At 36.4% G+C, this 14424-nt stretch overlaps 1 protein-coding gene across 5 annotated transcripts in view; it reads right to left on the reverse strand.

Annotated features, from left to right (window-relative positions):
* PHF3 (PHD finger protein 3) overlaps positions 1–14122 on the reverse strand; it is an 86755-nt gene extending 72633 nt beyond the window's left edge. The window contains exons 1-2 of one of the 5 annotated variants that reach the window (XM_059400183.1): positions 13748–14122; positions 2908–3176 (exon numbers count right to left, since the gene is read on the reverse strand). In XM_059400183.1, coding sequence (XP_059256166.1) covers positions 2908–3151 — 244 coding nt within the window. In that variant the 5' untranslated portion in view covers positions 3152–3176; positions 13748–14122. Of the gene's footprint in view, positions 1–2907; positions 3177–12821; positions 12838–13437; positions 13570–13747 lie in introns of those variants that run through there. The other 4 variants (XM_059400184.1, XM_059400182.1, XM_059400185.1 and 1 more) reach the window with 4 other exon arrangements.
* Between the last annotated feature and the right edge of the window lie 302 nt (positions 14123–14424).

Below are 14424 nucleotides of genomic sequence, written 5' to 3' on the forward strand. Positions count from 1 at the left end.
TAAAAAAATATTTACTGGGCAAATCTACAAACCATATGTAAATATGGCAATATGTACATAAATACTTTACAGTTAAAAGCATTAAAAAGGGGGGTGAGGGGGGATAAGAAATCTACGGGTTATTTCCCAAAATGAAACAATTAGCATTCTAACTTTTTTGCCTTGAATAGAACCTTATAAGTAATCTTCCATGTTTCTTTCCTATTTTTGTAATTTTTAAAGCTATTCTATGATTTCTGGAGACAACTGAAATACATGCAAGCTGCTCAACTATGTCAACAAAAACTAAACTTTAACAACTACAGCAAATCAACTTGGTTCAGCACAGCAGAGAACAAAACAGTTATTCTGTTTGCTAATTTTAACACTATCTAAGACAAGGTTATAAAATAACCATAATCTATAGCTTTCTTGACATGGGGAATACTGCCAGGGTGATTTCCCTGCTGAAGACAATTAGTAAAAACCTATGGACCCACAAACATTTGGGTAAAAACTATGTCCTTTTTATTTTATAATAAAATAGCTGTAGTAGTATGTGAACAGCTAAACTTAGAAAAGTTGTCCATATAAGGCTTTTACTAAATAGTTTAAAATAAAAATTACTTCTTTCCAACTTTCTCTTAAATCTAAAATTACGTCAAAACAATTTTTTCAATTCAAATGACATTTTTGTTGTCATTAGAAAATACACAGCTCTTTCACTCAACTAAATATCCCAAAGGGCAAAAGGAACTTTGAAGCAATTAAGATAAATGCCCTACCTTGTGGGAAAGAAATCTCAATAATCCTAAGCACAAGAGCTTTATTATTTAAATTTCCTCCACAAATTCCCTACATATTTAAAAAATACATATACTACACATACATGTTAATACCAACAATTCTGCTTCAGAACCAAGATAAATTATAGCAATTTATAATAAAAAAAATTTTAGAAAATAATTCACTTAAGTTCTTAAATTAAAAAATTAGTTTGTAGATAATAAAATCACAAACAAGTATTAATCATACCTCAAAAAACTGTTAAGTAGTTCAGTAAAGATGTTCTAAGTCATCCAAAATAAGAGATGTTCATCAAACTGAAGAGACTTTTCACATCAGTAAAAGCTTTTCATAACAGCAGAAATCATTTTTTTAAAAAAGGGGGACAGCAAGTAGGAATACCAGTAGCATTACTAAAGGGCTGAAATTTTAAAATTAAGAAATCTAACAAGATGATATATTTGCCAATTTCAGACCTAGCATAACATCCTTAAGAATGTTGCCAGTAACAAGCACAGAAGTATTCAATAAATGTTTTTCCTGAATTTGGACTGAACTGTGAAACTATGCATACAACCAAGAACTGTCAAAAGCACTTGACAATAGAGATAATTAGGTATACTGTACTGACACAGGAACCAAAGTAAAAAACTTGAACAATGCATACATAAAACAAAATTTTTAAAGCTTTGTAACATTTAGAATACAACGAAAACAATGTAAACCTATGCAATAACAACACAATGTATATAATTCAGAGATACACCATTAGCAAGCAATTCAAAAGATCTCAGCATTAAAGAGTTGTTAAAATCAAGATTCCTAATAGTCAAAGTGCTGAGGTCTTCAAGCAGAATAATCTGACAAATTTATGGATCAACAGCAGGCCAGCCTAATCCAAACTTTAAATATTATTAAAATATTAGATAGAAAATATTAAAAGGAAACAAAAACTATACTGAAAAACTACAGTGCAAAAATCTAGAGTCATTGAAAGATCAAGACCACATAGACCTGTGAACTATTCTAGGGAACAGTGAGGGGAAGCCTAACTTCTCCATGTGAAGCTGATTTTCCTTTATTTAATTTTAGGTTAAGAAATAGCTAATTGCCCCGAAGTTTACTGTAGTACTTGCTTTGCTTTATAAAAGAAAACCTACATGTTCTTCCACATATTAATATATCTCTGAAGTAATTTCTTATTAAGAATTAGTTTAGCCTTATGGAAAGTTACAAACCTCAATCTTTCAGTTACTTCAATTACAGAACCTAGAGCAGTGTTATCCAACAGAAATATAACGCAAACCACTTTATATACATATATATGTACACACACTACATATAGCCACTTTAAAAAAAGGTAAAAATGTGAAATTAATTTTAATCATATTTTTTTAACCAAAAGTATCTAATACATTGCAAATGTAATGAACATTTAAAAAGCTCTGGTAAAATATATTTTACATTTTTTTTCACATCGAGTCTTTAAAAATCTAATGTGCACTTCACAGCATATCTCAATTAAGACTGGACTCCTCTTAAGTGATTAACAGTTTTATGTGGCTAGTGGTTACTAAGTTGGACAGCACAGGTCTAGAGTTCTTTCTCTGATTTTAAGATACATGTATAAAAAGTCAAAATATCTGAAATGGAAGCACACAATATATTAAATTTAAAGGGCTGGGAGGGACACTGAAAAAGCTCAACACAGCAGTTCCCCTTGAGTCCATCAGGCCTAGGGTGATATAATGTCCCAATTTGCTAGGAAATCCCTAAATACTAGAGAGAGTCCCAACTTGTACTTTTTGTCATGATGTAACTATTAACAGCACCCCTGTAATTCTCAAAAAGTATCCCCCTTTAGAAAATAATTATACAGTCACTGGTCATCCTATCTACATCCATATCCTCAACGATAATTCCACTTTCCTCGGAAGAAAATTTAAAGTCTAATTCTGACGTCAAGAAAAGCAGCTCTAAATTCAAATTAAAGAATCCTAAATTCACTACCCTCACCAAAAAAAAAAAAAAAAAAAAAAGAAAAAAAAAAAAAAAAAAAAAAAAAAAACTGCTGAAAAAGTTTTATTTTAAATTGCCGACTAAAAAAAAAAAAAGAAAAAGAAAAAAAAAAGTAAGAATTACCTGTTGAACAAGGCATCTGGAAATTGGGACCATTGCTATCCAAAACAGGCAAACAGAACTGGTTACTTGCAGATCCTAGCATAGGATCCTTATCGCTGAGCATGTTCTTCAGCGAGTCCTCTAAGACATTTTGACTTGTACTAAAATCCTCACAGACTTCATTCTCCAGGTTGGATCCTAGAAATAGGGCATCATCTAAGTGTTCAGTAGGAATTAAATGATTAAATGTATCAACTATATCCATGAAGACTTCTGTGTGTCTTTCAGCCCTATAGAAAGACAAAAAAAATACCATAAGAAATAAAGCTATCAATTGAAAATCACCTAAAACCAAATTATTTTAATAGTTTTGAGTCTAAGAACACACTTAGGTATTTCTGAATTGTTTTTAAAAAAATCCTCACTGTTTTTAGAATAAACATTTGGACATGTAGAATGAGTCTTTACTAAAATGTTTCTTTATCACACATGTAGAATATCATTTTACCAGAAATCCTATTAAATGTTTACTCAATTCATTATTGGGGGGGGGGGAACCTATGTATATAATCCATTAATTTCATACAGTTGAAAAAAAAATGACATGGCTTAAACCATAAAAACCATATGTTTTTAACCATAATCTTTTCATAAATTAAGAATGACACTGCTTTTACAATATATCAATATAAAAGAGCCAAAATCAAATTATTGTCCCATACCTACTAAAACTGCAAAACAGCCTTGTTTTATTTACAAAGCATTTAAATTATTTATAGAAAGGTAATATAGAGCGAAAAGGTAGTTTTTAGGGGTAGGAAGAAAAAATGGAAAGAAACTATTAATTAAACCCAACAAATCAAAACTCAAAAACCTACACATATGCAAGCAGAGACATGAACATACATGCATTTAAAGGGACTCCTTTTATCCTTTTAGTATAAAATGAGATAAATGAAAAGAAAACAACATATCAGAGATTTAAAATCATTTTACTGTTATGTGAAATATATACAGATGTAAAGCTAGTTGCCTACTGATACTACTAGGTACTGCTCAGAAAGGTCATCTAATGCCCAGAAGAGACTCGTTTAGTCAAAAGTTCAATAATTTTCAATACTGGTTCAGAAAAAACTGAACCAATATACTTTGGAAGGTGGAGGGGAGGCATCAACAAAAACATCTAATAATATTCAGTCAGCTAGAAAATTGACTGAGAACATCTTTGGTTCAAAATTCCAAGTATTTTCAGTGTCAATCAAACTGTCATTGATTCTTTCCCCTATAAAAATGATGAAAGAAGGGGAAGTCCAAAATCTCTCAACAATTTACTGGTAATATATTATATGCTGCTAATCATCTTACTTAAATTTAACCCACTTATTTCGAATAGTAATAGGCTCTATATAGAAAATAACATGTAAATAATTTGTTTAAAACAAAATTCATTTGAACAATTTAAATGTCTTCCCCCAAAACCACAAAACAGCCAAGATTCAGTCCTAGGTCAAGGCTCCATAGCCCATAGCCATACTTCTTCCTTTCATATCAAGCTACAAGAGCTAGAAATTGACTACATTTGACTCATTAAAGGCTCTTCTTTAAAAATAATTTTCCATAATTTCCTGGCCAATCAGTGGTTGCCTGGATACTTGGATAACAGAAGGCTAGAATGCAAAGGGACAAGCAGATACTTTGGGAGATGTTGAAAATGCCTTAAATCATGAATGTATACCTCTGCTGAAATTATAAACCTGTGGAAAGTTTACTGTAGCTCAATTTAAAGTCCTGAAACCAAAAGAAAGAGAATTTCCTCTTTCTCATAAAAGTTCATCCCCTTCTAAATAGAAGGATTTTAGTATTACTTCTCAAATTTTGCAATTTACTCATGTTAAAAATATAATAAAACACTGAAATAAAATATTATTTGATTGATTTGCTGGTTATTTTATATGCATTTTCTAACTATAATATTAAAAGAAAATTATAGCTCACAATGCTGATGAAAAGTCGGGAAATGTTTTAATTCCCAAACGTTACCTGAGTCTCAGTAACTGAGAAAAGCTCAATTATCATACTTCACCAATACTTCCCTAATATGTTTTTAAGTTCCAAAAAAATTTTAGTATAGTAAATTTTTGTCAGTTAAAAATAATTTTAAAAAATGTTACTAAATGTTTACACAATCAAGTAGCTAGAACTACAGACAAATTAGTTTATCTGAATGTGCTGGAATCCAAGACTACTTCCTCTTCAAAGCTGCATCCCAATTAGCAACCTTTTTTTCTCAGATGAATCAAAAAGAAAAAAAAAAATGACAATTCCAGTTCTGAAAGCAAATAGTTAACTTTCCTTCAAAAAAAAAAAGTATGCTAAATCTACTAAAAACACACTCATTCCACTAGCAACACAAATCTGGTAAATTCTACAAACTTCACCTGAAGTCAGTTTTCGGTTACTACTGGCTGTGTGCTTTCAAGTGATGGAGATATTCAGAATATTCAGAAATTATGATCACACAACTCAAAATCACAAAGGTAAGGGAGGCCAGCCCATTCTAAATAACAATCTAAATATGCAACATATTTTCTTCAGTAACACTGCTATTAGTAAACCATGCCAAAACTCCTTTATAAAAATTACTTTAAAAGCCTGTGGCATATTTTTTAATCTCAATGGTAGACAATATTTAGTCTTTAAAGACCAATTAAAAAAAAAAAGTAAAACCTACTGTAAATAAGATGGGTAAGCCAAATTTTCCAGTACAGGTATTTGGCCAAAACTGGTATATGACTTACAAAGTGTGTTCTATCTGGATTTAAATAAGCACATCAGGAAAAAAGCTTCCATGGTCAAATGTTGAGAAGGACTGGCATAACAAAGTTACCTTTCTTTAATAATACTTTTAATTCATTCAATGAACGTTTGTTAAGCAGCTACCATTGAGACATCTTTAATATTCCAACAGAGAATAAGGTATAAAGCATCCCAAACTTAAGGGTCCCAAGAAGACAATTTCTACACAGCATATCACAAGACTAGTTTTCTTGTAAAACTGTTGTACACTAGTAAAACTGACTTTTCATAAGCAGTTGCAACCGGCTCTGGGGGTAATTCCAAAGAATTCCAAAAATGATAATATATAGTCATCCCACAAAACTATCTTGAAAGTATTATTTAATGGAAGTACAAAGTCATTTATTTTAAAAAAATCAGTTTCAAGTGTTCAATATCAAAAATAAAATAATAGCATCTTCCATACTAAACTGGAAAACAAACAAGTTGATTGCAGGAATATTAATTCACTTAACATGAACATACTAATCTACTAAATGCAGAGTGGTAAACTGCGTTGGATCATGCAACAAAAAAGGACAATAGTAGAAAAACTAGTAAAATCAAAATAAAGCCTGGATGTTAGTTAATAGTAATGCACCAATTTTAATCTCTAGTTCTGATTAAGGCATTAGCATTATGTGAGATGTAACAATTAGGAAATTAGGATGAGGATATACAGGAACTCTACACAGTGTCGACAATTTTTCTATAAATCTAAAATTATTCCAAAATTAGTCTTTTTTAAAACACTAATCTAAAATTAGAGAAGGGGCAGCTGGCTGGCTCAGTCAAAGAGCACGTGACTTTTGGTATCTCAGGGTCATGAGTCTGAGCCCAAAGTTGGGTATAGTGATTACTTAAATAAATTTTTAAAAAATGATACTGTTTAAAAGTGTATTTAAACATAATAATAAAATAGAATTGGGGAGGTATTTAATAATGTGGATAAACAATCAGATCTAATTAAATAAAAAAAAGAGTTGATTCAATATCTATTAATGAAACAAACTGCTTCAGTTAAACAAATTTCTATATCTTACAATGAAACTATATTTAAATGCTTCCTTATACTTGGCATTATAAATTTAATAATTAAAACAGGGGAACTTGGCTGACTCAGTCAGTGGAGCATCCGACTCCTGAACTCAGGGCGAGAGTTCAAGACCCACACTGAGTGTAGAGATAATACTTAAAAATAAAATCTTCAACCGGCCCCTGAGTGGCTCAGTCACCAGAGTGTCGAACTCTTGCTTTCAGCTCAGGTTATGACCTCAAGGTTGTGAAATCAAGACCACAGCAGGCTCCACACTAAGTGTGAAGGCTATTTGTGATTCTCTGTTTTTTCCCTTTGTCTCTCCCCACCTCTAATAAAAAAAAATAGTAATAAAATAAATCTTCGAAAAATAAAACATAACAAGCCTATCTAGGGTGTATGCTAAGTGGCTAATGATACATATATATACAATTAAACTGATACATATATATCCAATTAAAAACTGATACGGAATATATATATGCTAAAATCAGAAATTATTTCTCAGTTCACACCTCATGTTTACAGACCATAAAATATATTCAGCTAAGTCAGAGAATTTGGATAATCCACTTAATTAGTTATCATAGGTAACAGTGCAACAAATACCACTCAATAGTCAAGGAACGCACAATATAAAAGAATATAGACATATAAACAAATACAATACATAAACATCACAACAAAATATGAAAGTGTCATACTGAAGGACTGCAGACATCTTCACAGAGGAAGGTGAAACTTACGAGGTCAAGAAAAAATCTAAGCAGCTGGATTCTAAAAGTCCAGAGAATACTCCAGACAAACGCAATAGCAAGCACTAATTATGAACAACAGAGTCTGGTCCTACCAGACCATTTAGAAAGACTCAGAATACAATTTAAAAAATAAGTATTACTACCAACATTCTGAATAAAATTTAATCTAAGTTTGAAGATATTTACTGCTTTAAAATACTTGTTTTATCTTAACTCATAAAAAATTATACTGCAGGGGCACCCGGGTGGCTCAGTGGGTTAAAGCCTCTGCTGGCAGCTCAGGTCATGACCCCAGAGTCCTGGGATTGAGCCCCGCATAGGGTTCTCTGCTCAGCAGGGAGCCTGCTTCCTCCCCTCTCTCTCTGCCTGCCTCTCTGCCTACTTGTGATCTCTGTCAAATAAATAAATAAAACCTTTAAAAAAAAATTATACTGCAGCCAAACTTAGTTTACGCTAAAAAAAAACCCAACATGTATTATTCCATGTATGAATAGAAAGCAGAAAGATTTAGAAAGCACCAATAGCACAGATATATTTTATATATATACTTCTACATAAATCCCCTTTTACATTAAAATTATCTCAACTTTCCAGAAGCATCTTCAAAGTAAAACTATGTGTTTTATAATGTTATCTCCTTAAAAAAAAAAAAAAAAGATCTAAATCTAACGATAAATCAGTAAAGCTATCAAAGGCCCTAAGAGGTTATCCCATGATGAAGTTCTGTCTCATACAGTCTATGTTTGTGTGTAAGTGTATGGGGGGGTGGTATGGAGGGTACAAATATATTCAGAAGATTATAAAATCTATGATGAAAGATTAAACAGGGTCATAGTTATAGGGGAGAAGGAGGGTTTCTACATACAATGCTAAATGAAGACGTTGCTTATTATAGGGCAACATGTAATCCAAAAACTGGAAACCATGATCTGTATAAAAATGGAGAAGAGAAATCTAGGCAAAGACCTAAATGCAAAGGCCCTGGGAGTGGAAACTTGGTGCCTCCCAGTCCCTACACTACAGTTTAAAGTAAGCCATTAATTCATCAGGCATGCTTACCATGAACAAATTTCTAATAGGCAGTAGTAGTAGAAAAATAAAAGTACTACTACTAATGGTGATGAAACACATAAAATGATGTGCTCTAATTTCACACCAGGCAATGTTCTACACGCTTTACATCAGTAATTCTCAATCAGAGGTGATTATGCCCCTCTAGAGGACATCTGGTAATCACCAACTGGAGGGCAGGCTACTGGCATCTAGTAAAATTACTACAATGCACTAGGAAAGCCCCACAACAAAGAGTTATCCAGCCAGAAAACTGCTAAAGAAACTCTGCTTTACATTTACTAATTTAATCCTCACAACAACGCTATATTATAAACAAAGAAAGAAAGAAACAAATGGAGGAAGGAGGGAAGAAATTAACTGGGATCAAGGAGATTAAATTACTTGCTACAGTAAGTGGTGGAGATGAAATCTGAACCCAGAAAATTTCATCCGAGAATTAATGCACTTACCACTACACCCTACACTACCTGTTTATAAAGTAAAATGGATTGAATATTTACTCTGTGCCAGGCACTATGCTAAACCTAAATGCATGTCATTTAATCTTCACAACCACACAATTAGGAAGATACTATTATTATTCTTAAATTGTAAGAGTAGGGATAAAGTTTAGCAACATTACATCCAATATTACAGAATAAGTAAGTGACAGAGCTAGGAATCAATTCTGCTCTGAGACAAAGGTTAGTTCTTAACCACCATAATAAAACAATATTAAAGATGAATAAAGGTTATCCTTCCAGGATAGAGGTAAGGAAAATCACTAAACGGTTAGACCATGTGGTATGACACAATTCTAGAAAGCACAATTCTATAGAGCCAGGCAACCTTAACCAACTGCTCTAAACACACACATCAAATTCTACTTCAGTTTCATTGGTTAGAATCTATAAGCAGCAACAAGGTTCATAACTTTTCTGAATTTATCGGGTAAAAGAATATGTAAGAACCCAAGGTGTCTGCCATGCTAATACTAAAGACCTAAGAATCTAGAAAAAGAACTAGCAGGTACAAGTTGAAACTGGCAAAAGCAGAATTATACAAGCTAACTGTATTGAGTTAACTTCAAAGTTAACAACTATATCCTATTGATATTATGGGAAGCATTAGCAGTTTGGATTAACCACAGAAACAGTGGAAAAAGTTCATCATTAAAACTATGGCCGAGGTAATAATAGTCCAAGCTAACATGGTACTTTTAGCATACACTATGAGCCAGGCCCTATGCTCAGTGTATTGTATACATTATCTCATTAATTCCTCCCAACAACACTGTGAGGTAGGTGCAATTATTTTATCTATTTTACAGAAGAGCAAACTGAGGCCCAAACTATTATGTAATTTGCCCAAGATCACATATCCAGTACACCCCAACTGGAACCCAGGCAGTGTGATTCCTGAGTCTGCACATTTAAACTACTATACTTAATGCACTCTTACATACTAATTATTCTGTTCTTAATATATCATTAATGAAATCCCCAAAATACTCAAAGTAAAGTGACATACACTTCTTCCAAAATAGCTAGAAAATACACACTTAGCCACTCCCTACACATAAAAAATATAGTGGCTACCCTGAGTGTGTATAAACATCATTTTGGAAGTTATCAACTACAAATTGCAATTTATTTTTACAGTCTACAATTTAAGAATTTTCTCATGTGGCCAACTCACACAAATTATGAATGAACCAAAACTGTTAAGTTTAGCCTTTTTGTACAATCTACTATGCCATTTAAAACTTCTTCTAACAGACTGTGCAAATTAAAACTTCTGGATAGTATCTTGAAATTTTTATTAAATTCTTTCTCTTCATAGTACAAATGATCGTAAAAATGAAAATCCCCTGACCATCAAAAAATGATCTAAATTAAACACACTGCCTAGGAGTAAGTGTCCAGCTTATACATTTGACAATTCCTTACACAATGCCTTTTGTAATTCTTGCAAGTTCTTCTTTTAATTCTACTGCAATGATTTAACATCTCGTGTCTTTGAATCTTGTTTCTCAGCCTAATCCAGGTTTCTTGAGGGTACAAACAGCACCTGGGTCTCAGGTATTTTGAATCAAACCAATACCCTCAAATATCTCTTCCCAGTAATCAAACGGCAGCAACTAAAAGGGAGTTATCTTTTGCTGTTCAACATGCAACTGTACTGTTTTTAAGAGTCTAACAATTTGCCAAGTCATTTTTGTAATTTAAAAAATAAAATGTCTAAGCCTCTGAAAAGATACTCCAGGATTCTCAGAGGTGCTCCAAGAAATGAGAAACAGAGCCCAAGATGTACTGTTCCACACAAGAAAGAAATCAGCAGCCACATGTCAGAAAGAATTCCTGAAATGGGGATGAATGAAAATATTTAGAAATCAGCCCTCCTGGGGCACCTGGGTGGCTCAATGGGTTAAGCCTCTGCCTTGGGCTCATGGCTCAGGTCATGATCTCGGGGTCCTGGGATCAAGCCCCCTATCAGGTTCTCTATTCAGCAGGGAGCCTGCTTCCCCCTCTCTCTCTGCCTGCCTCTCTGCCTACTTGTGATCTCCCTCTGTCAAATAAATAAAATCATTTTTAAAAAAGAAAGAAAGAAATCAGCCCTCTTACTGATACTTCATAACACTGGTGAAGTAGGTATGGGTAATGTACAAACCTGAGACGCTTATCAACAAATCTCATTAACTCACTAAAAAAAAGAAAAGATCTTATCTCTAGACAAATAAAAAGGATTTCATGAGAAATCCGTGTAAAAAAACAAGGAAAAAAGTGCACATTTAAGAAAGCAAATTGTATCAAAAAGGTAAATACCATATTAACAAGGAAGATAACCATTATGTTTTAGCACTCAAAAAAGCCCAAACTGTATGCATAATTTACATTCATCAGTTTTTCCCAAGTAAAATCCATACTGTGTAAAAATCTAAATTCAAGATAATTTTGCAGTAATCCAAATTGTCAACTGCTGCCTTCCAAGCTTTTATCAGTAATAATTTTACTAACAGGTTATTACTTAAGTCAAAAATTATCAACCTTTCTTAATTAATTCCATTCTCAATACATTTTAAATTTTAATAGAATGGTTTTAAACGATTTTAACATAAAGACAACTTCCTTTCCACTCTTCTATTCTGAAATTTGCATTTAACCAACGCTAATTTTCACCTACATTTACACATCACTCCTCTTAGATCTGACTTATTTGCATATGCAACAGATGAGTACATCCACTCATAAACTAAAGTTATGTGAAGTCTGTCCCAACGTCATGGAATCCAAAACTAATCAGTGTGATAGATAAGGAAGTTCACTGCCCTCCCAAAGGATGCGAAAGCAGTATAATAAATCACATTTTCATGCTCATCAATAAACAGACCTATAAAGCATGCAAGGAAAAAGGGAAAACTGGTCCCATCAGTAACTCATTTGTTATCCTTTTGACAAATCACCAGTACAGCTATCAAATAAAGCTTAAAATCTATTGTTGTAATTCTGCATACTTAAATAGTGGCCCACTACAGTTGAGCAGAAGTCTTTCTGCAGCTCAAGAACGGACTGAACTGTGTGTGTGGCTTAATCAGAGCAACAAGAGCTCCCGAGGCCCCTCAAATTATGTAACTATCATAGGGAAATGAAATTTATAATTTAAAATAGTAATGGTGATAATGATGGAGAAAAAAATCATCATTGTAACATAGGGCTAGTAAACAGAATAACTGGACAGAAAATAATTATTGTAAATTAAGAAAAGGTCGACTAGTAGTGAAGGTAGAAACCACCCGAAATAGTAATCTTCACACATCTCCTGTGCTCTGGAATGAATATACAAATTCAAAAACAGCAGAAGAATGCTGCAAAGATTTCCAGGTTCTTTAACTCACGTCTCTTTCCAACCACAAACACATCTACAAACATTTTCACAATCCCAAACACTTCATTCAAGAATCAAAAAATGGTAGGAAATGAATGAGTAATGGAGGCGTAGTTCTGGAAGATCTCAAACAACCAGTTTGTAAAAAGGAAGACAAGTTCGACCCCAAAATAGTAACTAAATAGAACAATGTACTATATAAGTACTCCCTAAATAGTTTACTGTATCGTTTTTTAAATTTTAGCTTAAAATATGGTAGTAAAGCATTTGGGAAAGGCCCAGTAACCAATGTCTCTTTTAAAATTAAGTATCTCTACATGTAATCAAGATTTTTAAAAGGTAGATATCGAAGCGTAGTTGCCACTTACATTAATGATTATCCATGATCATAATCTGCGAATGATTCCTGAATAGCACCAATAATCATGCAAACTACCTCGAATCATAGTCTCTAGGATATAGCATTTAAAAATCCAAAGATGGGAAAAGGTCATCGGCAACACATTGCTGGGGGAAAGAAGGGAAACAGGACTGTGCGCGGTACCAACATTCTCTCCCTTTCTCCCTCCTCCCCGCCCCCCCCGTGTCAGGTGATCAGTTATTTAGCACCATTAACACGCACGTATCGACAAGTGGTTCATTAAATTACTCGTATTATCCGAGGGCCAGATTCTAGGCTTCCCAATTCAAACTAAGCAAAAGGAGTCGACAGTTTGGGTCCCGAGCACAAAAGCGCGCGGTAGCGGGAGGATGGATAGAGCGCCAACTCCCCCCTCTCCAAAAGCTGGGACGGGGCTCGGCCTCGCGGCAAAGGCCAATCCTGGCCTCCCAGACCCGGGGCCCAAAGCTCAAAGCCGGACTCCTTTGGAGGGAAGAGGTCCGAAGGACCCGGTCCGGGGGCCTGCGGGCCAGGCCTTCCTGGCAGCGCCCGCGGTCCCTCCGGGCCTGCGCGCCCGCGCGGCCGCGGCGGTAGGGCACACTCACCGCCAAAGGCCCGCGAGCAGAAGCCGGGAAGAGGCCGCGGTCCCGACCCTCCGCCTGGCGACCTCGCCGCCGCGCCTCCCTCCCAGCCCGCGGTCCAAACGGTCCCCGGGCTACAGAGGCGCCGCCCGGGCAGGCCGAGGACGTTGCGCAAGAGGCCGGTGAGGTTTCCCGGCTGCGCGGGAGAAAGGCGCGGAGTGTCCGCCGCGGGAGGGGCGGGGAGGCCCGCGGAGGCGCTGTGCGTGTGGAAGGGAATGGGGGAGGGGAGGATTGCCCGTCTCCCTCCCTGGCCGCGGCCAGAGCCGCAACTCACCCAGCTCCGCCAGACGAGCGCTACCACTGGCAGCAAGAGGAAGATGGTGGCCGCCGCCGCCGCCGCCGCCGCCGCCGAGGAGAAGGAGGAGGGGGCCCGGTGGGTGCCGAAGAGAGGGGGTACGCGCAGGACGTCGGCGTCGCTGCCCCAGCCTCTTTTCCTCACCGGGCCGAGCGGCTGCCGCTGACGACACTAGCCTGGTTTCCGCGCCGCCCTCTTTATCTTCGTAGCAGCCGCCGCCGCCCAGGGCCCAAGGGTCGCTCGCCTCGTGGGGACCGTGCGGCGGCGCGAGACCCCGCAGCCATCGGCGTGCGGCGGCGGCGCGGGGGCTGAAGCCGGGACGCGTCACGTGACCCCACTGTTTACCGTTCCGGGGGCCGCGGCCTGCACGCTGCGCCTGCGCAGTGTGGGCCCTCCCGCGCCGCGCCTCCGCGGGGCCCCGGCAGTCGCACTCCACTCCGCGGCGCTTCCGCGCCCCTCCCAGTCTTCGGAGGGCGCGGCACGCCTGCGGGCCCTTTAGCTCTCGTCTCGAGGGCGGCCCGAAGGGGTGAGGCGTAGATCGATTTTTCTCTATTGTAGTAAGCACGAAGGTTTCATAGTTAATGTAATATTGATGATCAGATTTGCTCCCTCCCGATGCTTTTCATTAACTGGGTGTTCTTTCAGGAATGGTAGAC

Source organism: Mustela nigripes, chromosome 5 (assembly GCF_022355385.1).
Source record: "Mustela nigripes isolate SB6536 chromosome 5, MUSNIG.SB6536, whole genome shotgun sequence".
NCBI lineage: Eukaryota > Metazoa > Chordata > Mammalia > Carnivora > Mustelidae > Mustela > Mustela nigripes.